Raw genomic sequence first — 24327 nt, 5'->3', positions numbered from 1 at the left:
GATCCCCCATGTAAGGTGAAGTTGCACTGTACACATAATTAAGAATGGGATCCAACAAAACAATAAAAGGGACAATTACAAGACACAAACTGCCTCCAATATATCTGCTGTAGGTGACATGCTAAAATAGATGATATGTAACTAAATAAGTGTTATTATCCCTGTCTTTGGGAATTGATGGAGGACGTTTCAAGACCAAAGGTCTTCCTCAGCCAGAATGGAGCAGGCTGTTTTCTGAGATACTCTTGTTCTTCCTCATTCAAGAAATGTGCCAGAGATGTATTTTGCAACCGATCTTCCTCTACTTTCCTGCATGAAACCTGTCCTGGTTTTGGGATCTTCTGGGGAGGCCCTGGTTGCTGTCCCACGAAACTCTCAGGTGCATTTGGGGGGAAGGCAGGAGAGGGCTGCTTGGGGGCTGCTCTCAGGATTTGGGACCCCTTCTTATTCTTGCCATTTTCATTAATATTCTGCTCCCCCCAATTTGGGACACAAGGCAGGTTCTGACCATTAAAACAACCATTGTTTTTGGTGTGTCTTGAAGTGGTTTCTGGCTTATGGCGATGCTATCCTGGGTTGTTCTTGGCAAGATCTGTTCAGAGGAGCTTTGCCATTGCCTTCCCTTGAGGCTGAGAGAGTACGACTTAATAATGATAATAATAATAATAATAATATGCTTTATTTTTATACCGCTTTTCCGAGGTGATCAAAGCGGTTCACAAAATCATTTAAAACTTACACATCGTAAAAATAACCTTACAAAAACCAATAAACATCGAACAACATGCAATTAAAACAAGCAAGATGGTGGTCGGGAGGAGGGCTTGTCTTCTTTGCAGGCAGAGGCCTGGTGTTGCTGGCCTGCTTCTCTCCCCCTCAAGGTCACCCAGAAACCCAGAAGGTTTCTTTTTAAAATATTTATGGTATTAAAATACATATAACTTGAATGGATGGTACCTTACTCTCTGGAAAATGAAAAGAAATGTATAGAGTATCGGACGGAAACTGTTGGAGATGTAAAAGCAAAACAGGTACCCTTTACCACTCTATGTAAACCGCTTTGATCTTTTTGGAAAAGTGGTATATAAATAAAATTTATTATTATTATTATTATTATTTATTATTATTATTATTATTATTATTATTATTATTATTATTATTGTATGTGGTGGGGTTGTGAGGAAATTCAGAAATTTTGGGAAATGATTCATGAATCTATTCAAAGGATACTCAAAATTAAATTCCCAATGAACCCAAAGTTGTCTCTTTTGAATATAACTTCGGTACTAAATTCAAAAGAAGAAAACAAAATTTGGAGAATTTTACTTTATTTTGTTACGGCAGCTAGAACAGAAATAGCTAAATTATGGAAATCTGATAAGAGACCAACTTGGGAAAACTGGATGTGAAAGTAAATGAGCCCAGGGCATTGGATAGACTTTCATGTATAGCCCAAAATCATGGTAAAGGCAGAAGAAAGGAGGAGTGGAAGAACGTTTTGATAAAGTGGGGAAAAGAATGGGAATTAAACTTGTTGCTAGTGGAGGACTAATCAAAGTCCTCTCTTTTTACTGTTCTCAGTGGATTTGGGAGAATGAAATTTAAGAATCTTTAAGAATATTATGCTATGCATGTTAAAAATTGAATATAAGCATATTCTGTTTCTTTTTGCTTTCTTATATAAATCCCAGGTCAACAAAGAATGATTGAATGACTCACTGTGTATATTAAAAACAATAGAGTGAGATCCATACAATGAAATTGATGTAAACATCTGTATAAATATATATTTCTTCAGTTGTTGTTAAAATTACAAAATAGTAAGAGAAGTAGACAAGTATTCTATGTAAAATCGAATGAAAAAAATTGCAGTTTCTTTCTTTTTTTACTTAAATTGTAAAAGAATAATTCACAGCTAGACATCATATTTCGGAGGGAGGTTTCAAGGCAAAGTACAGTGCTACCTCGGGTTACGAAATTAATTCGTTCCGCGGCGCCGTTCATAACCCGATACATTTCGCAACCCGAAAAGGCTTTCCGTTAGCGCTGGAAAGCCGCTAGCCACGCTTCGCATTTAAATTTCGCGCCGAAATGAATTTTGTAACCCGAAAAATCTTTCGTTACCCGGAACAGTTTTTTCCAATCTAACTTTTTCGTACCCCGGAAATTTCGTAACGCGATCAATTCGTATCCCGGGGTACCACTGTACATTCAAATGGGCTCAGATTCAGAAGACGGAAAAGGAAGACTTAAGAGGGTCCCAAATGACCAGTCAAGACTCAGATTCGCTTTTACAAGCAATTTTTATTTGGATTATGTATTGGTCGTGTTTTATGTATTTGGAAACTTAAATAAAGATGAATTAAAAATACATATAACTTATAACAAACAAATGAACGACATTTAAATTTCCATACATACATAGGAATACCATATATACATATAATTCTAAATGCAAAATACATTAGAATAAACTTCCAAACCTAAAGCGACAGCTAGCTCCTTTCTTTAAATAATCCTCTTTTATCTCTGGCTAATTAGTCTTTACATCTTTTCTTGTTCTCAAGTCGATTTAGACTCATGGCGACCCTATGGATGAGAGTCCATAATTCTCTATTTGTCTTCATACTTAACCTATACCAATTTTATTTTGAACTGGAATTATTCCCTCCCCTTTTCAATGTAATCCTTTGTACATATTCCCCCAGATATTACCATTTCTTTCCACAATACATAGTAATCTTCATTACAAATTTTACGTTTATATAATCTTTATTATTTTCTGAGTCATAAAAATAGAAAACAAACGATACAAATCCAGTATCCATAACATCACTGTCACAAATCTTTCCGTTTCCTTGGACCCACTTTCTGCTTTCTGTCTTCTTGGCCTTTCAAAGAGCTCACTTTCATCATATTATAACCGAACCCTGCTTTTAAACACAAATTTTATGCACAACTCTAAAACGTATGAACACAATATATCCCAATTGCTTATTGATAATATCAGTTTTCATTTATGTTCTTATCTATTGTCAAAATAACGTATGCATAACTTCGCAGTATTTGATTCCTTCTTTATCATGCTTTACTTTAAGCAGGAGACTCAAACTTTCTTCTACTGACCTATAATTAATCAGGACATAAAAATACACATTTAAACAAATTTTTGAAGAACAAACTTTGTAGATTCAATTCCAGTTAATTCAGACCTCAATGAGCTTCAGATTTCAGTTCCATTCTTTTCCCATTCCTCTTCTCTTTTTCCATATCCTAATTCTGAGCCCTACAAGAGAGTTTGTCCCGTTCCCTACAATCATTAACTCTCTGCATCCAATTTTCCCGTCTTGGAGTCTCATCTGACTTCCATAACTTTGCTATTTCAATTCTAGCGGCTGTTACAAGATATAATATAATCCTCCAATATTGTCTTTCATCCTGTGGACTTAAAATCGAAGTTATATTGAGTAAGTACAATTTAGGGCTCATTGGGAATTTTATTCCCAATATCTGCTGTATTGAGTCATGTACTTCCTTCCAAAATGTCTGAATTTCCCTGCATTGCCACCATATATGATAGATGTTTCCCTTTTCACAATCACACCCCCAACAATTCCCCTGTGCTAATTTATAAGGTTTTCTAGCTTCCATGGGGTGTAATATCACCTGTTCATTATTTTCATGTGATTCTCTTTTAGATCCTGCTCTACTGTAAATTTATTTGTTCTATTCCAGGCGTTTTGCCATTCTTCCATTTCCATTTTGCATCCCATATCCTGCGCCCGTTTCCCCATATACTCTTTTACAGTCTCCTGTTCCATATTCCTCCTCAACAGTAGTTTGTGTCATTTGGATATCTTTTTCTTATCAGGTTGCCAGAACAAATCATCCAATTCGTTTAGTCTAGCTTCGATCCCTATTGTTTTGTTGTCCGCCAGAAATCTTTGTTTTAGCTGGTAGAAATTAAACCACTGTCTATTATGTCCATCCTTGTCAATATCTTCCCTAGATCTTATCGACCAATTCCCTGATTGATCCTTCTTAAGCCAATGTTTCTAAGTGAGACAATTACTGATGCTTCTCCATCTACCGAAGAGTGGCTCCTGGGCCGATGTCCGAAGTGGGAACTTAAAACAAAATGTCTTTTTAATCTTGTTCCAAGTGAGTAGTAAAGATTTCCTCATTGGATGATTATTGAAATCTTTATTCATCCCCAACTTCTCATAACATAAGAAAGCATTTCAACCAAATCTCAACTGCATAGCCTCTAGATCAAGCATTTCTTTGTCCTCTAATTTAATCTAGTTTTGGATCCAAATTAGATTACATGCCCAGTAATATAATCTGAAGTCTGGGAGCGAATAGCCCCTCTCTCTGAAGCATCTTTGAGCTCCTCCCATTTAATCCGAGGTTTGTGTCCTTCCCCTATGAATCTTTTTAGCTCGGCTTCCCAACCTTTAAATATCTTATCCTTAATCTCTATTGGCAAATTTTGTAGAAGAAACATAATTTTCTGTAGAACTGCCATTTTGATTACGGCAATTCTGCCTAGTAGTGAAAGATTTAATCAGCTCCATCTCCTTAATTTTTCTCTTATGTCTTTCCATACCCCTAAATAATTATTGTCTTATTGTCTCCCATTTCCATACTTTTTACTACTTCTATCAAAAAATCCCATTTCACGCTGTCGAAGGCTTTCTCCGTGTCAATAGCAATTAGGGCACATTTTTTCTCATTATTTACCTGGTAAAATTCAAGACAATCTATAATTGTTCTGATATTGTTCCTAATCTGTCTGCCCGGTAAAAACTCGTTTTGCTCCTTCCCAATTGTCGAATTCAAAATTCCCTTCAGTCTGCTGGCAAGTATTTGTGTGAATATCTTATAATCAGTGTTCAGCAAACTTATTGGTCTATAATTAGTCATTAACAAGCTGTCCTTTCCTTCTTTAGGAATTAGAGTGATACTCGCTAGCTCCCATGAGTCTGGAATCCCCTCTGCATTAATAGGATTAAACCATTTATATAGTGGATCCACTAGTTCCCCTTGAAATATTTTGTAATATCTAGATGTAAATCCGTCCACTCCAGGGGATTTCCCCTCTTTATCATCTTCTTATCTTCCCTCCGGCTATGGGGCCTGCAAAGGGAGGGGGCTTCCTTTCCTGGGGAGGGCATGGTCTAGATCTTCCCTGTCTATGGGGCTTCAAAAGAAGGCTCCAGGGCAGAGGAGAATGTGGCCCAATAGAGGGAACCTAACATTTCCCCAAATGAGCACATTCTCCGTCTCTCTGTCCAGAGGCAGAGCCCTCTTTCCCAAAATGGCTGCTGAGGGATTCCTATCTAAATGCCCCCTGTCTTTCAGCAGCCCCCTTTATGCCATCTCTTCCCTTGGCACTTTCCTTCTTTCCTTCCTTTAACCTCCATCCCTTCAAGGAAGGGGACTTTCAGGCAAAGAACTAACAATGGCTTCCATGTCCTTTCTGCATGTTCCCAGAGGAGGATGACTGATTTTTGCAGGGTTGTTGTGAAAGGAAAGGATGTGTGTGTGTGTGTGGGGGGGGGGGGGGGCTAATCCAGATCCTGTGGGCCTCTAAGCCTAGTTGCCAGGGGGGTATCCCTCTCCCCAAAAGGGGCTTTGAGCTCCCTCCGTCTGCCTGCTCTTGGCTTTGGCCTAAATCTGGGCTCTTCTCTCCCCCACAGACAGAGCCCCCTTCCCCCAGGGAAAACCCCTTCCCCCCAGAAAGCTGTTGTTTCCAATGCTATTGAAGCCTATACTATCTGATGCTTTTTATTTGTCACAAAAGTCTTTTGACTGGGAGCCTCCCCTCTTCCCAGAGATGAAGAGGGTGCCCCCATTGGAAGACCAAAGAGGGGGGCTTGCCAGCCCTTATCTCCCCCCAAATGAGGAGGAAGGAAGGGAGAGTCTCTCCTCTGCCCCACTTTCCAGGAGGGAGGGGATCCTCAAAGCCTTTACATCTAAAGGACCCTGCCCCTCCCCCCCATGACCATGCCTCTCCTCAAGTGCTCCCTGCCCCCTTTTTCTCATACATTTCTCTCCTCCACTTCCATCTCTTTCTACCTCTGAACAGACTGTGAGGGCAGCAATGGCTTCAGGGCCTGAGACTGAGCATGTGCACATGCCCCAAAGGCCCCTCCTGAGCATGCGCAGGGATCACCAGGGCCTTGCTGCTGCTGCTGAGGCTTATTCTGTTGACAGCCTTTGCGGAAAGGGAAGGAGTGCACCCTTCTTTCCTTTCTTCCTTCCTTTGAGGAGACTTGGAGGATGCCAGAATGGAGCCCAAGGAGGAGCTGGACTCAGGAGGGAAAGGGAAGGAAGGAAGGCTCTGCTTTGTACATAGAGCTCTATCTGTCTGTTTGGTGTGTGTTTGTGTGTGTTTGCCTCTTTTCTTCTTATGGCTGGGAATGGAGCTGAGGACTGATGAGAGAAAAAAGTGTATTTTGTGCAAATTCAGAACTTCTGTACAACAAAGAGTCCAACACATTGAAACAACAAATAACTTTATTGAGAACACATAACCAGAAATTCAGTGTTTAAACCAGAACTGTCCTCCCCAAGACAAAGAATATATTGAAACCCCAACACTTAAACCTCCACCTTCTACCAAACCTAGCCCCAACCTGCACAGTCGCAAAGTCTATGCCACAAAGGGAACAAGACCCCTTTGCCATTCCCAGAAACTAGCCTCTTTGTGTTAATACCTGTCCTCACCTTTCTTCAGACAACATCCCACACTTTCCAAAAGCTATCATTCCCATAACTATTCTAGCCAGTTGTATAAAAAAATCCCAGCACCCCTTATCTAGCTGACCTATGCCATGACCCATAATCCCCAGCCAAGTTTATAACCTGAAGCAATTATCTATACTAATAGCAATTAAACTTAACAAACTATAACTTTAAAACAGAAACAGACATATAGACAGACAAACGTAACACACAAAATCACAAGGGCATTTCTTTGCATTATTGGATTGAAAATATCCTTTTTGTATTTCTTATTGACAAAAACAATGTTAGTTTACTGCTGAGATTGGAGTGGCTTCTCTCCTGTGTGGACTGTATGATGCATCACTAGGCTTGACTTCTGAGAGAAACATTTCCCACAATGCTGGCATTTGCATGGCTTCTCTCCAGTGTGGACTCTCTGATGCATGACAAGGACTGATTTGTAGGCATATCTTTTCCCACAATGCTGACATTTGTATGGCTTCTCTCCTGTGTGGACTCTTTGATGTTTCACTAGATTTGACTTTGACGAAAAACATTTCTCACAATGCTGGCATTTGTATGGCTTCTCTCCTGTGTGGACTCTTTGATGTTTAACTAGGCTTGACTTCTCAGAAAAACATTTCCCACAACGCTGGCATTTGTATGGCTTCTCTCCTGTGTGGACTCTCTGATGTTTCACTAGATTTGACTTTGACGAAAAACATTTCTCACAATGCTGGCATTTGTATGGCTTCTCTCCTGTGTGGACTCTTTGATGTTTAACTAGGCTTGACTTCTCAGAAAAACATTTCCCACAATGCTGGCATTTGTATGGCTTCTCTCCTGTGTGGACTCTCTGATGTTTCACTAGGTCTGACTTCTGAGAGAAACATTTCTCACAATGCTGGCATTTGTATGGCTTCTCTCCTGTGTGGACTCTCTGATGTATCATTAGGATTGACCTCCGAGAAAAACATTTCCCACAATGCTGGCATTTGTATGGCTTCTCTCCTGTGTGGACTCTCTGATGTATCACTAGGTGTGGCTGCCGAGAAAAACATTTCCCACAATGCTGGCATTTGTATGGCTTCTCTCCTGTGTGGACTCTCTGATGTATCATTAGGATTGACTTCTGAGAAAAACATTTCCCACAATGCTGGCATTTGTATGGCTTCTCTCCTGTGTGGACTCTCTTATGTATCACTAGGTGTGGCTGCCGAGAAAAACATTTCCCACAATGCTGGCATTTGTATGGCTTTGCTCCTGTGTGGATTCTCTGATGCATGACAAGGACTGATTTGTAGGCATACCTTTTCCCACAACGCTGGCATTTGTATGGCTTCTCTCCTGTGTGGACTCTCTGATGTCTCACTAGGTGTGACTTTGAAGAAAAACCTTTCTTACAATGCTGGCATTTGTATGGCTTCTCTCCTGTGTGGACTCTCTCATGACTCACAAGTTCTTCTGTAAAGAAGGACAATCACAGTCAAGAATGAATATCAGAATTAAGAGAGGAGGGTGTTACCCCAATTTTTAGCCCTTGCTGAACCCTCCCTATTTGATATTAAATTAATAAAGTTGCTGAGAGTGACCTGAGCATGACACTATTGCAGATGTCCCGAAATCCATGGAACAATTGTATCCCTACTGACAGGAGCAAAGAAGAGATTGTAGTAGAACTCCCTTAAGGGAATTGGACGAAGCAGATAGTCAAAGGGCTGTTGAAAAAATATTCCATTAAACATGATTTAAAATATTTTGATTGACAAGTGGCATCATTTCCTATGAGGCTGCCATAGAGTACTGAGTCAGAGCCCAAAGCATGATGCAATCTAACTGCAGAGGTCACTTCATGCTCTTTTGCCCCAGATGACTCACAACCAATACACTATACAGCTCATCTGCAGATTGGTGTAGACTGGATTGGAGTTGTGTGTACAAGAGATGTTGAAGTTGATGGAAGTCAGAGAGCTTGCAAAGATTTGTATTATTTTGCAACTCAGGATAGAGAACCTCCAAGGACTTGGGTGAAATCAACTGTGTCTGTGAGTTACTTTTAAGTGTGGACAGTAGTCAGTGCATTGCCAAAACCTATATCTGGATATTTGTTTCCATACTCTGCTATGTTATTGTTGAGCTGCATCTGGAAGTGTTGCTTTCAGATTGCGCTGTACATTGGCTTATGAACAGGACTGGAATTCAGAGCCAAGAAAGACCTGAGAGCCGGTGTGCTAATCCCTTTTGTCTGAGGTATTTGCATCAAGCATCCATTGCATTCAGTTTGGATTCAGACAATTCTTTCTCCACCCAGGAAACATACTAAAGCGATTTAAACCATTTTGAACACTCAGTCTCTGTCCATAAGCAACAATTTCAGTATAAATGTCCGCCCTGATATTTACTGTTCTTCGGCATCAGTCCCGTTGCAGAGAGAAACTCTGTTGGTTTACATGGCTAAGCGCCTCAATATACTCAACAAACCCACTTTCTGTTCCCTTGCAGGACCCTCAGCAATTGGAATCAAGAACATTCTAGGAAATGTATTACCATTAGTATAGCTTTACATTATTCACCAATCCCACCTTTTTTACTTACCTCTTGTGTGTATGAATGAATGCTTGTGTGTGTGTGTGTGCGCGCGCGCGCGCGCGCCGTGTGGGTGCATGTATTTTGCTTTTTCCCTAAATAAAACATAAAAACCCATTTGAAATGCCTCTGGAGTTATGTGAGATTGCGTGCCTGGTATAGTTCGGCTGACCTCCGAGGTCACTGTTGCCTGAACAAAATTATGTCTCTTCTTTGAGCTAAGTACCAAATCCCCCCCCCCCCCCCCCAAAGCATAGCACTTGCAAGTGTCCTCCCCAGACTCCAGCATTTTGAGTAACAAAGGGCTCCTGGAACCAAAAAGGCAGCTAAGCAAGCTCAGGTAGGAAAATAAAAGTGCTTTTTCTCTAATTGTGTCCTCCTTTCCTTCCTTCCAAAATATTACTCATAATTGCTAAATAAAACTACTTAATATGTCTGAAAACAAGGACCTGATCCGGTTCTCATTAGTTCACTGAAACCAGTTCTGAAAATTTGTCAGAACTGCCTCCCAATCCCCAAGGCCCCTCTCCTGACCCTTCCCAGGGGTCCCTTCCTCTCCGCACAGAGCTAGGCGATTCTGGCTTTGCTCCTGCCTTCCCCTCCTGGCTCCCAGAGGCCTGATCCCCTTCCCTTTCTCCCTCCGCTCTCCAACCTTCTTTCTTGCCCATCAGCATCTCATTTTCAGCATCTCTTCTCTGCCTTTCATTTTTCACTTTCTGTCTGTCGCTTTATCACAGAGATACCCACAGAGTGTGATGCATAAAAGGGGCACTTTAAGGCCCATCTATTGAGAAAGGCGGGATAATCAATATACAAATAATTCATTGGCAAAGGCAGAGCAAAGGAGCTGGGACTTGGACTCCAATTTTGGTGAGGGTGAAGTGCCAGGGAGCAGTCTTAAAACAGCCTTAAAACATCTATAAGACAGGCATGGACTACTGATGGGGTTTGGAGGAGATCTCAGGGGCAACCCCACATTGTATTGCTGGGGGGGAGGGGGGTCAGAATGAAATAATATTTTGCCCCTCAGCATCCCACAGCATCCCTTTGGGGAAGTGGAGGCCATTTTACCACTGTTGAGCAATCTCTGAGCCACTGCAGGCCAAAGAGAGGTCTTTCCCCCAAGAAGACTCTCCAGAGCTTTAAAAGGATGGAAGAGGCGCCAAAAAAAGTAGGAAACTTGCCCAGGGATGTGCTGAGTACAATTTGGGTGTGAAAAGCATTAATCTCTATGGCTTTTCCCCACAAAATCCTAGAATAGGAAGTTTAGGATGGAGTATTTAGAATCCTTAGAAACTGGAGAGCAATAGTGCCTCACTGAACTACAAATTCAGATATTCTACAGGATGTTGCTATCACAATTAAACTATGCTTTAAAGGGCTCTAGGATTCCAAGGAGACCACAAGTTGAACATGGGCCAACAGTGTGATGCAGCAGCTACAACGGCCCATGTGATTCTAGGGTGCATCATTACAAGAACAGTTTCTAGATCAAGAGAAGTAATAGTGCCACTCTATTCTGCTTTGGTCAGGCCTCCCTTGGAATAATCCTGTGTCCAGTTCTGGGCCCCACAATTCAAAAAGGATGTTGACAAATTGGAGCATGTCCAAAGGAGGCCAACCGAAGTGGTGAAGGGTCTGGAAAACATCAGGCTCTATGAGGAGCAGCCTAGAGAGCTGGTTATGTTTGACCAGGGTAAAAGAAGATAAAGAGTGGATATGATAGCCATTGTTCAATATTTGAAAGGGTGTCATTTTGCGCAAGGAAAAGGCTTGCTCTCTGCTACAGAGAAAGGGAGACACCACAATGGATGCAAGCCACAGGGAAAGAGGTTCCACCGAAACATTAGCAGGAACTTTGTGACAGTAAGAGCTCTTATACAGTGGAATATACTCCCTTAGAGTTTGGTGGAGTCCTCTTTTTTGGAGGTCTTTCAAGAGGCTGGATGGCCATCTCTTGGGGGTGATTTGAATGTGTATTCCTGCACGGCAGAAGGGGGTTCAACTGGATGGCCCTTGTGGTCTATTTCTATTCTATGATACTATAATTCTAATGGAACCATAGCAACATGATAATATAGTATGAAAGGGCCCTCAGTCTTTATAGAAAGAGCAATGGGTTCAGGTTCCTTACCTACAGAAGCCACATTCTCATAATTGTCCATCATTACAGAATTGTACAAAAGTTTCTGTTTCTTTGTCAACAGATTCCATTCTTCTTCAGAAAAATATACTGCCACATCTGCAAAGGTCACCTGAAATAGAAAATAGCCCTCATCCAGAGAGTGACTAAGCAAAAGCGGAGGAAAGAACATGGTGCATCCAAATATTATTTGATCGCTTCAGAATTCAGTCCAGGAAATAAACTTTAAATGCCGTCAAGCAGAAAAAAGCTACTGCCTTTGAGATGTTTCTCCTGAATCCTTTCAATATAATCTACAATATAATAAAAATATAATTTAGGCCATGGTTCAGCTATTGAGGATGGATTAGGATACTGACTATCCAAACACATACATTCTATTTAGCCACAAAAGAATTATGGTGCATTTAGCCATTTCTTGCCAAATTTCGGAGGCAAATGTCATTTTAAAAAACAGTTCTGGGGAGCACTCTGGACTTGAGGGCCACTGGGCCCATCCTCAGTTTAGATCCAGAGATGGTCTCCCATATCCCCAACATTTCACAGACCGAAAAAGCAAGGCACATGTGGACAAGCAACACCAGAAGGTGGTGAGGATGGCCAAAGTTATTTATTGGGAAGATCACACAAGCTATGAAGGGCACAGCAGTTTGCTTTTGCCTCACCCTCCTGGCAAGGGAAGACCCTGGCAACTTATCTCCTCTCCTCTCCCCCCTTTTGAGTTGATGGGGTGCAAACTCCTTGGAAGTCATTTTGCAGCAACTGAAATGAGTTCAGGAGAAGGAGGAAAGTGGCTGGAGGAGAGAGAAAACGGGATATTTTTGAAAGCATCTGAAAAAGTAGGGTGACAGAGGATTAACCTGAACTTTCTCTGCCAAACTGGGACAATATGTTCTCCACTTGCTTTCATGAGCTGGCCCAACAATGACACAAATGAAACTAATATCAGAATGGCCACTCACCAAAGAGTTGTACTTCGCCAGCCTCTTTCTCTTGGAGCCCAACTCCCTCCGCTTGGCCTCTGTGTTGGCCATTAGGTGGGAAGGGGTCCTGGTGGCCCTGCACTTGGGTCTCTTCCAGTAAAATATGCCCCAAAGCTGTATACAAGGAGGCCAAGATGACGTTCCTGAGAAAAGAGACTAGGGTTAGGCTTGATTTGTCAAGAAATCCTGCATCACTCAAAGACACAGAGAACAGCATGCTGCTGGTGAGATACACAGGTGACATATGCCTCCTTTGGGCCAATGCAGAGGTGGGCATCCCCTTCCTCCCTCTTCAGCAAACAAAGTCCCATGGACCTAGCATAACTTCACTGCAGCTCCCCTACACAGCAGATACTCCATGTTAAAACGCTTTTGACGTTGCTATGTTGCGCAGCACGTGAGGCAACATGTTAATGTATGGCACCAGATTCTCCACCTTGACTGTAGTCAGTAGCTTGTGAGCTGAAGAAACACCTGTCTCTTTCTCAATGAGCAGAGAGACACTGTAATCTTCTCTCAGATGAGGCTTTTATTCATATCAGAAGTTCCACTGTGTACAACACTATATACATCGACACCCTCCACCATCCACACCAGTAACAACCCACTCTGAGGCACACACTGTCTGACTCTTCCTCAGTGACAGTTGAGAATGACAGCTGACAGTTGCATCAACATTCCAATGATGCACTGTTTAAGTGCTGAGACATCTAACTGCCACTAGAGCTGTCAATGACTTCCACAACAGCTCCACCTAGTGGCCACATGCATGTCATTTCCTCAGACCTGTTCACCATGGTCCTGACACTCCATGCCTTGTGAGAGTGGAGGGGGGTCAGGGGATGGGGAATTGGAGAGGACCCTGGCTATGTCCCTGTAGCCAGATGTGAAAGGAGCGCATCATCTGCTGAAACCTCCTGACCTCCCCAGTGGCCCTCAGAGGAGAATGCCTTCCTTTGGCTTCTGGCTAGAGAAACACAGCTGGATGCTTCTCCAATGCCTCGCACCCAACACTCTCATCAGGCATGGAATGACCATGGAGCATGGCTTCCACAATTCCCACTTTTCATTTTGTATTCCTTCTAATTTCACATCTATTTTAAACCTTTCCCTCATTTGATGATAAAGAGACCAGGGACAATCTAGGCCAGATTCTTTAGGTTCTTCTTGTGTTTTGATCTCTAGTTTTCCTTGCGATTCTTTCAGGACATCCTTCTATCTTAACCATTTAGTTTTCTGGATACTTTTCCTCCCGAAAAGAGCCTCATGCGGCAAACACCATAAAGGTATTTTTGGACATATTCTACACTTGTTTTCCCCCAGATCTTCAATAGAGCTTTTCTTACAAAATGATTTGTGCTTTCTTTATGAACTTTCTCTTTACCGTAAATTAGGTATCCATGCCACCCAAATCTTAAATGTTCACCCTCCAGATATAATTGTTCATTCTCTGACATAAACCATTCTCTAATCCAAACTAAACAACAAGCAGCAAAATAAAGTTTTAAGTTTGGTAAACCCAGCCCTCCTCTACTTTTGTCATCACAAAGTATTTTCCTTTCTATCCTGGGCCTTTTATTTTAATTCCAAATAAATTTTGAGATTTCCTTTTGCCATAGATTCAATGGATTTTCATTCTGGATGATGGGAATCGCTTGAAACAGAAACAGTATTTCAGGAAGGAAACTCATTTGGATCAGTGATATTTTTCCTAATAGCGATAAGTGTAATTTCCCCCATTTTTCTAGGTCTTTTCTGATCTCATTCCATGTGTCTCATAGGTATTGTGAAATAGATATGAGTTTTTATTTGTTAAATTTATTCCTAGATATTTAACTTTCTTTCCCACTTTTAATCCACTAATTTCTTCCAGGATTTGTTCTTCCTTTTACCTATATTTTTTGTTATTAATGTTGTTTTGTCTCTGTTTACTTTTAGTCCTGAAACATATTCCAATTCCACTATTACATCCATCAATTGCCTTGTGCTCTTTTCTGGGTTCTCCAGGGAATACAAATGTCGTCTGAGAAGACTCTCATTTTAACATTAGTTTTATTTATTTTTATTCCATTGATCTTATTTTGTAATCTTATCCTATTATTCAGTGCTTCAAGGAGCAGAATGAACAAAAGGGGTGAAAGTGGGAAAGCTTGCCATTTACCTTTAGAAATCTTAAATTCCTCTGTTTCTTTATAGTTAACAATTAGTTTGGCTATTTGATGTTTATACATTGCCTTTATCTATCTATAATAAGAAGCTCCTATTTACATTTTCAAGTGTTGCGAATAACATATCCCATCCTATGTTATCGAAGGACTTTTCTAAATCGAGAAAGATAAGTGCAAGTTTTATTTCCGTTGTGCCTTTCAAAATATTCAGTTATATTTATGATGTTTCGTATGTTATCACTGAGTTTTCTGTGAGGGAGAAATCCTGATTGGTCCTTATGAATCCAGTCTTTAAGAACTTTTTTGAGTCTATGGGCCAAAATCATAGAAAACAATTTATAATCCATATCTAATAAGGAAATTAGCTTATAGCTCTTTACCTCAGTTGCATCTCTATCTTCTCTTAACAGCAAAGTTATATTAGCTTGTTTCCATGTTTCAGGATAATGGTTTTCTTTGATGGCATTTTCTTTGATGGCATTTACAGGAAGAAATACCTTTAAACCCTTTGATCTTTTTGCTCAATATGACATGTAAACTGAAAAAGGAAGTAGCTAAAAGATTTCCCAGACTAATTTTGTAGATGGTCACTCACAGTATTGGAAAAACATCCAAATTCCTAAAATAGAGGAGTGGATAATTAAACTAAGAGAAGCAAAGGGATTGGACATTTTAACCACAATCATGAGGGATAAATCAGTTGATAAAACTAAAGCAGATTGGCCACGCGTTGATTTATTTTGTAATACCAATTTTTAATTTAAAGTCCCAGATTTCATATGGAAAGTCTACTTGAACATTAGAGGTTTAACACGTATCGATACCTTGTAGGAATTTAAGTAAATTAAATAAAAGGGTCATCTTTTAGTACATTTCTGACAGTTTTGTATATCAAGATGTTATTTATTTCATGTTGTATGTCTATGTTATAGGTATTTGTACTTTTTTGTTGTTGTAGCTGTATTTGTTATGCAAATGTCTTGGTATGTTTTTTTTCATTTTTGTTTGTAAAGGATTGTTTATAAATAAATTAGAAAAGAAAAAAAGTGGTTTCCAACCAGATTATTTCTGAAGTGCAGATACAGGCTGAGTTGGTTATAAAGGATAGAAGCACCCAATTTGATTTTTTATCCTGTTAAAAATGGTTTTGCTTTTTTTTTTTTTTTAATAAAAGCAGTCTGCTTATCTTTCTAATCCTTATTTTTGTTGTTCTTGTTTGTTTCTATGTTTATTTGGTCATAATATGAGATGGTCTGGTCTGACTCCTTTCTTCTTTCCTGAAAGTCTCTTAATAAGGAAACTGAGGAGACTTTTAAAACCTGCCAAAGGAGCCACTTTTGGCCTTTTGGGGGGCAATCCTCCTCTTAGAAGCCAAATCCCAATGTTTGGAAGAATAAGAATAAGGCTTGTATTAAAACTATCTTCCCCATTTCTGATCTCTTTTAAAACTCTTGTTCCCCAGAAGGAGCAGAGCTGTGTAATAAGAAAACCCTCTCAGAAAAGAGGCACAAAAGACACACAAAGAGACACACTTCCTTCCTTTTGGCCCAAGGAACCTGGCCTCCTTCTGACTCTGGAGCCTCAGGAGAGAAAGAGGAGCCTCTGTTCAACTGAAGCCTCAGAGAAGGTTCCGGAACAGCAGCACAAAATGGCCGCCAGAACACAAAATGGCTGCTAGAACACAAAATGGCTGCCTCTGCCTGAATGTTTGGCAGTTGGCAGTTTGAGGCTGTCAGGGAACCCAAAATGGAGGATGAAAGGGCTCCAAAGTCAGAAGGGACCCCAAACAGCATTTCCAAACCTTAACAACACCTGAAATCTTTCCTGATGCTCTAATATAGAGACTCACTGAGATACTCTTTATAAATACGTCTTTCCATGTCTTTATAAATAAATAAAATGTAATAATACTAATGCTACTACTACTAATAGTAAAAATAAGTTACAACCAGGAGATTTCTCCCTGTGGCTTCTCCCCCAGAGGCCTCTGCGTATGCTCAGGAGCCAGGGTCCTCTCCAATTCCCCATCCCCTGACCCCCCTCCACTCTCACAAGGCATGGAGTGTCAGGACCATGGTGAACAGGTCTGAGGAAATGACATGCATGTGGCCACTAGGTGGAGCTGTTGTGGAAGTCATTGACAGCTCTAGTGGCAGTTAGATGTGTCAGCATTTAAACAGTGCATCATTGGAATGTTGATGCAACTGTCAACTGTCATTCTCAACTGTCACTGAGGAAGAGTCAGACAGTGTGTGCCTCAGAGTGGGTTGTTACTGGTGTGGATGGTGGAGGGTGTCGATGTATATAGTGTTGTACACAGTGGAACTTCTTATAGGAATAAAAGCCTCATCTGAGAGAAGATTACAGTGTCTCTTTGCTCAGTGAGAAAGCGACAGGTGTTTCTTCAGCTCATAAGCTACTGACTACAGTCAAGGTGGAGAATCTGGCGCCATACGTTAACGTGTTGCCTCATGTGCTGCATAACATAGCAACGTTAAAAGCGTTTTAACATGGAGTATCTGTTGTGTAGGGGAGCTGCAGTGAATCTATGCTAGGTCCATGGGGCTTTGTTTGGTGAAGAGGGAGGAAGGGGATATCCACCTCTGCATTGGCCCAAAGGAGGCATATGTCACCTGCGTATCTCAGCAGCAGCATGCTGTTCTCTGTGTCTCTGAGTGATGCAGGATTTCTTGACAAATCAAGCCTAACCCTAGTCTCTTTTCTCAGGGACTTCATCTTGGCCTCCTTGTATACAGCTTTGGGGCATATTTTGCTGAAAGAGACCCAAGTGCAGGGCCACCAGGACCCCCCCCCCTTCCCACCTAATGGCCAACACAGAGGCCAAGCGGAAGGAGTTGGGCTCCAAGAGAAAGAGGCTGGCGAAGTACAACTCTTTGGTGAGTGGCCATTCTGACTATTAGTTTCATTTGTGTCACTGCTGGGGCAGCTCATGAAAGCAAGTGGAGAACATATTGTCCCAGTTTGGCAGAGAAAGTCCTGGTTAATCCTCTGTCTCCCCACTTTTTCAGGGGCTTTCAAAAGTGTAGGTTTCTCTCTCCTCCCACTTTCCCCCTTCTCCTGAGCTCTCTTGGGTTGCTGAAAAATGACTTCCAAGGAGTTTGCACCCCATCAACTCAAAAGGGGGGAGAGGAGAGGAGATAAGTTGCCAGAGTCTTCCCTTGCCAGGAGGCTGAGTCAAAAGCAAACTGCTGTGCCCTTCATAGCTTGTGTGATCTGCGTCATAAACAACCTTGGCCATCCTCACCACCTTCTGATGTTGCTTGTCCACAAGTCCCTTGCTTTTCCTGTCTGTGAAATGTTGGGGATATGGGAGACCATCTCTGGATCTAAACTGAGGATGGGCCCAGTGGCCCTCAAGTCCAGAGTGCTCCCCAGAACTGTTTTTTAAAATGACATTTGCCTCTGAAATTTGGCAAGAAATGGCTAAATGCACCATATTCTTTTGTGGCTAAATGTACTATATGTGTTGGGAATGTCAGTATCCTAATCCATCCTCAGTATCCCAGCCATGGCCTAAATTATATTTTTTATAATATTGTATATTATATTGAAAGGATTCAAGACAAACTGAGCTCAAAGGCAGTAGCTTTTTGCTAGCTAACAGAAATGAAAGTTTATTTCCTGGACTGAATTCTGATGGGATGAAATACTAATATTTGGGATGCACCATGTGCTTTCCTCCCCTTTTGTTTAGTCACTCTCTGGATGAGGGCTATTTTCTTTTTCAGGTTACCTTTGCAGATGTGGCAGTATATTTCTCAGAGGATGAATGGAATCTGTTGACGAAGAAACAGAAACTTTTGTACAATTATGTAATGATGGACAATTATGAGAATGTGGCTTCTGTAGGTAAGGAACCTGAATCCATTGCTCTTTCTATAAAGACTGAGGGCCCTTTCATACTATATTATCATGTTGCTATGGTTCCACTAGAATTATAGAGTCATAGAGTTGGAACAGACCACAAGGGCCATCCAGTTGAACCCCCTTCTGCCATGCAGGAATACACATTCAAATCACCCCCAAGAGATGGCTATCCAGCCTCTCTTTAAAGACCTCCAAAGAAGAGGACTCCACCAAACTCTAAGGGAGTATATTCCACTGTCACGAAGTTCCTCCTAATGTTTAGGTGGAACCTCTTTCTCTATGGCTTGCATCCATTGTGGTGTCTCCTTTTCTCTGTGTCAGCAAAAAGCAAGCCTGCTCCTTGCGCAACATGACATCCTTTCAAATATTTAAACATGGATATCATATCCACTCTTTATCTTCTTTTCTCCATGCTAAACATAACCAGTTCTATAAGCTGCTCCTCATAGAGCATTATGGTTTCCAGACCCTTCACCACTTTGGTTGCCCTCCTTTGACATGCTCCAATTTGTCAACATCCTTTTTGAATTGTGGGGCCCAGAACTGGACACAGGATTATTCCAAGTGAGGCCTGACCAAAGCAAAATAGAGACACTATTACTTCCCTTGATGTAGAAACCATTCTTGTATTGATGCAGCCTAGAATCACATGGGCCTTTGTAGCTGCAGCATCAGACTGATGCCCCATGTTCAGCTTGTGGTCTGCTAGGAGTCCTAGATCCCTTTCAAGCACAGTTTAATTGTGATAGCAACATCCTGTAGAATATTTGAATTTGTACTTTAGTGAGGCACTATTGGAGAGACACCAAAGGAGAGGGGCCTTGGGGATTGAGAGGCAGTCATGAACCTGACAGATTTTAAGAACTAGTTTGAGAGAACCTCTGATAATCGGTTCAAATCTTTGTTTTCAGACAATCTATAAAGCGAGGAAAGAGGGACACAAAACCTGCTTTTTCTTTAATGTTTCTTTTCCTACCTGAGCTTGCTTAGTTCCATGGTTGATTCCAGAGGTCATTTGTTACCCAAAATGCTGGAGTCTGGGGAGGTCACCCGCAAGAGCTATGCTTTTAGGGGACTTTGGTACTTAGCTGAAAGCAGACATATAGTTTGGTTGGGGCAAGAGCGACCTCAGGATTCAGCCCAACTATACCAGGCCTGGAAGCACAGAGAACTCCAAAGGCATTTGAAATGGGTGCTTGGTGCAAATATCTCAGACAAAAAGGATTAGCACACTGGCTCTTGATCCTTCTTGGCTCTGAATTTCGATTGCGTTCACAAGCCAATATACAGCACAATCTGAGGGTGACACTCCCAGATGCAGCTCAACAATAACATAGCAGAGCACAGAAGCAAATATCCAGATATAGATATTGGCAATGCACTGACAACTTTTCATTTAAAAATAAGACACAAACATAGTTGATTTAATCAAAATCCTTGGAGGTTTTCTATCTTGAGTTGCAAAATAATACAAATATTTGCAAACTCTCCTCTCTGACTTCCATCAACTTCACCATCTCTTGTACACACATCTCTTATCCAATCCACACCAATCCGCACGTGAGCTGTATACTGTATTGGTATCTTCTGGTGCCAAACAGCATGAAGTGTCCTTTGCAGTTAGCTTGCATCATGCCTTGGGCTCTGACTCAGGACTCTATGGCAGTCTCACAGGAAATGATGCCACCTGTCAATCAAAGTATTTTTGCAAATATTTAATGGAATATTTTTCAACTGCCTGACTCTCTGATTTCACTGAATTGCTCATGAAAGTTCCCTCAATCTCTTCTTTGCTAGCTCCTGTGAGTAAGGATACAATCATGATATGGATTTGGGGGCATCCAGAACAGGGTCACTCACACCAACTTTATTAATTTAACCTGAAATAGGGAGGGAAGAACGTGGGGCTAAATCTTGGGGTAACATCTTCCTCTCTTAACGCTTGTCTTGTCTGTCATTTTCCTTGTTTACAGAAGAACCTGTCAGTCATGAGAGAGTTCACACAAGAAAGAAGTCACATAAATGCCAGCACTGTGGGAAACATTTTGCTTACAAGTCAGTCCTTGTCAAGCATCTCAGAGTCCACACAGGAGAGAACCCAAACAAATGCCAGCATTGTGGGAAATGTTTTTCTCGGAAGTCACATATAGTGACACATCAGAGAGTCCACACAGGAGAGAAGCCATACAAATGCCAGCATTGTGGGAAATGTTTTTCTCGGAAGTCACATATAGTGACACATCAGAGAGTCCACACAGGAGAGAAGCCATACAAATGCCAGCATTGTCAGAAATGTTTTTCTTTCAAGGGAGACTTAGTAAGACATCAGAGAATCCACACAGGAGAAAAGCCGTACAAATGCCAGCATTGTGGGAAATGTTTTTCTTTGAAAGTACACTTAGTGACACATCAGAGAGTCCACACAGGAGAGAAGCCATACAAATGCCAGCAGTGTGGCAAATGTTTCTCTCAGAAGTCACAACAAGTGAGACATCAGAGAGTACACAAAGAAGAGAAGCCACACAAATCTCAGGAGTAAACTAACATTATTTTTGTCAATAACAAATATATATATATATATATATATATATATATATATATTTAATTCAGTGTTGCCAAGAAAAGGCCCTTGTGATTGTGTTTGTAAGGTTTGTCTGTCCATATGTCTGTTGTAATTTGTTAAGTTTAGATTTTAATTGTTAATAGTATAGATAGTTGCTTTGGGTTGTGAATTTGGCTGGGGGTTGTGGGTTGTGGTATAGGTTATCTAGATGGGGAGCTGGGATTTGTTGCAGCTGTCTAGAATAGTTATGGGAATGATAGCTTTTGCAATGTGTGGGATGTTGGCTGAAGAAAGTTGGAGGCTTGTATTAACAGAAAGGGCTAGTTTCTGGGGGTGGCAAAGGGGACCTTGTTTCCTGTGGGGCATAGACTGTGGGAACTGGAGGTGGGGGCTAGGATTGGAAGAGGCTTTGGGGCTTGCAGTGGGCAGTTCTGACTCTGTGTTCTCAATAAAGTTCTTTGCTATTTCAACACACTGGATTCTTTAATGCACAGAAGTTCTGCATTTGCACAAAACTGAACCTTTCTTTTCTCCTCAGTCCTCACCTCCATTCCCAGCCATAAGAACAGCAGAGGCAAACACACATACACACAAATACACAGGATACACAAAGAGAGCTTGATTTACAAAGCAGAGCCTTCCTTTCTTGCATTTCCCTCCTGAGTCCAGCTCTGCATCTTGGGCTCCATTGCAGTCTCCTCAAAGGAAGAAAGGAGGGAAGGAAGGGGAGGCTGCTGAACCCCCGGCACATACCTTCCTTTCCCACAAAGGCCTTAGCGGAATAAGCAGCAGCATCTGGGCCCTGGCAATCCATGCGCATGCTGAGAAGGGGCTTTGAGAGGGATGTTGTGGTCGGCCAGGACCAAAAGCCTAGGCGACTCCAGCAGCAGCTCAGAGACCAGTTGTGTCAGCTTGGCTAGGGAGTTTGTTAAGGAACCGGCCGAAGTAGGCCAAGAGAATCACCAGTCTTTCCCTAGTCTTTAAGCTGAGGTAAATACATTCGATGTGGTCCATCATATGGATAGGTATCCTGCTCAAGGCAAGATTGTCTTCATGGACCAAAGGCAATCCCTTTACCTGCTCACTGATGGAGAACCCGGCTGGTAAGGCCTGATCCCAGGTGGCTGAGCTATCATCACCCAGCCAGGTCTCCATGAAACAAGCCAGGTCAAGCCTCTTGGTCCAGTAGGAGATCATGGACTATGTGCGTTTTATTTTTGACTGACCTGGCATTACACAAGAGCAGGGAAAGGTTCTGTGGTTGGTTTGGTCTGCTCTCCAGCCCTTTTGGGAAAGCAGGGTGAATGGAAGGGGAGAGAGATATCTGTCAGGGTCCTAAGTGCAGCCCGTCTTTCAACACAAAAGCCAGTACTTTGAAAAAGGAATAGCTTTTATTGAAGAAGAATTAATGGAAATGACTTTTTTGTCAAGAATGAAAGTATAAAGATACCCCTTTTATAACCATATGAATCCACCCCACTCTATTTACCAATAAAGCTAATTAATTGGATAGCCCTTTCCCGCACAGCGTTCTCCCGCCCTTTTCTGCGCAGTGTCCTCCCATCCTGGATTCTGGCAGCATTTCTAAAAGCAACGAAGCTCTCATGTGCCTTTTCTCAACCACTGCACCTGTGGCCTTGGACCACAGAACTCAGCCACACAACAGTTTTCATTAACATTATGGCTTAACAATGTATATATATCCCCATCAATCCCAATCTAATATGATACCATGTGAAAATATAATAAGCATAAACCCATAATACAGTATAAAAATACCAATAACTCTCTAGGTTCCCCCTCCTTTTACAGAGACCAGTCTTTTAAACTCAAGCCTATGTTAGAAGTATGATTCCCACACATTCCAATCCTTGCAAACAAGCAGATTCTCTATTATTATTATTTACGTTATTTATACCCCGCCCTTCAGCCCTAATGGCTCTCAGAGCTGCTTACAATCATTATTTTTAATAAGACGGTTCCCTGCCCTCAGGCTTACAATCTAAAAGACAGGACACAAAAGGAGAAGGGAATGGTGAGGAGGGGAGGGGATCAGGTCCAGCAGTTCTTCTCTCCCTCTGAGGCCTGGACCAAGGCAGATGGACTAGAGGGAGGGCTCTTCTTCTTCTTCAGGCTAGCCCTGGTGGAGTCGGGCCAGCCTATTCCCTCCCTCCCCGGCCAAAGGATGACAGTTATGAAGGGAGGAGCCTCTATCTTCAGGCTAGCCCTGGTGGAGCTGGACCAACCTATTCACTCCCTCCCAGGCCGAAGGATGACAGTTATGGAGGGAGGAGCCTCTATCTTCAGGGTAGCCCTGATGGAGTTGGGCCAGCCTATTCTCTCCCTCTCAAGCCGAAGGATAACAGTTATGGAGGGAGGAGCCTCTATCTTCAGGCTAGCCCTGGTGGAGCTGGGCCAGCCTATTCCCTCTGTCCCAGGCCGAAGGATGACGGTTATGGAGGGAGGAGCCTCTATCTTCAGGCTAGCCCTGATGGAATTGGGCCAGCCTATTCTCTCCCTCTCAAGCCGAAGGATAACAGTTATGGAGGGAGGAGCTTCTATCTTCAGGCTAGCCCTGATGGAGCTGGGCCAGCCTATTCTCTCCCTCTCAAGCCGAAGGATAACAGTTATGGAGGGAGGAGCTTCTATCTTCAGGCTAGCCCTGGTGGAGCTGGGCCAGCCTATTCTCTCCCTCCCAGGCCGAAGGATGACAGTTATCTTAACATGACAGATTATTTTAAGATGACAGATTCTTTAGCCATGATCTCTCTACCTCTTTCTAGTATCTTCTATTAAAGCACATATTAAAACTTATTATTGTAACCTACCATAAATCTCATCTATTTCAACTCTAATCTAAATCTAAACCTATAACCCTTATGGCATGTATCCCTAAATGAATAAATGAATGAATAAATGGATTCATGACATATTGTGACTTCAAGCTGGTGCTGTTTACCTGAATGAGACTGGCCCATTGCGACCTAAGGCTGATGCTCCTTGCCTGCAGCAATGAGATGGGACCAATGTGAATTTAGGCTAATGCTGCTTACCTGAAGGTTTGAGACGTGACCATTGCAACGTGAGACTGATGCTGCTTACCTAAAGGATTGAGATTGGCGCATTGCAACCTGAGGCTGATTCTCATTGCCTGAGAGATTGAGACTGGCCCATTTTGACTTCAGTCTGATGCTCTTTGCCTGAATAAGGAGTTTTGTAATTACAAAACTACACATTGAGATAGCACTATTGTGACTTCAGGGT

At 41.9% G+C, this 24327-nt stretch overlaps 1 protein-coding gene across 1 annotated transcript in view; it reads right to left on the bottom strand.

Moving 5' to 3' along the window:
- The window catches only part of LOC149285030 (uncharacterized), a 76183-nt gene that overhangs the window by 40291 nt on the left and 11565 nt on the right, over positions 1-24327 (bottom strand). The window contains exons 2-3 of the mRNA XM_089495884.1: positions 11453-11573; positions 7129-8196 (exon numbers count right to left, since the gene is read on the bottom strand). Coding sequence (XP_089352010.1) covers positions 7129-8196; positions 11453-11573 — 1189 coding nt within the window. The remainder of the gene's footprint in view (positions 1-7128; positions 8197-11452; positions 11574-24327) is intronic.

The sequence above is a fragment of the Sceloporus occidentalis genome, unplaced genomic scaffold (assembly GCF_023333645.1).
Source record: "Sceloporus occidentalis isolate IW3139 unplaced genomic scaffold, rSceOcc1.0.p SCAF_86, whole genome shotgun sequence".
Taxonomy (NCBI): domain Eukaryota; kingdom Metazoa; phylum Chordata; class Lepidosauria; order Squamata; family Phrynosomatidae; genus Sceloporus; species Sceloporus occidentalis.
This window is presented reverse-complemented; position numbering and strand designations above follow the sequence as displayed.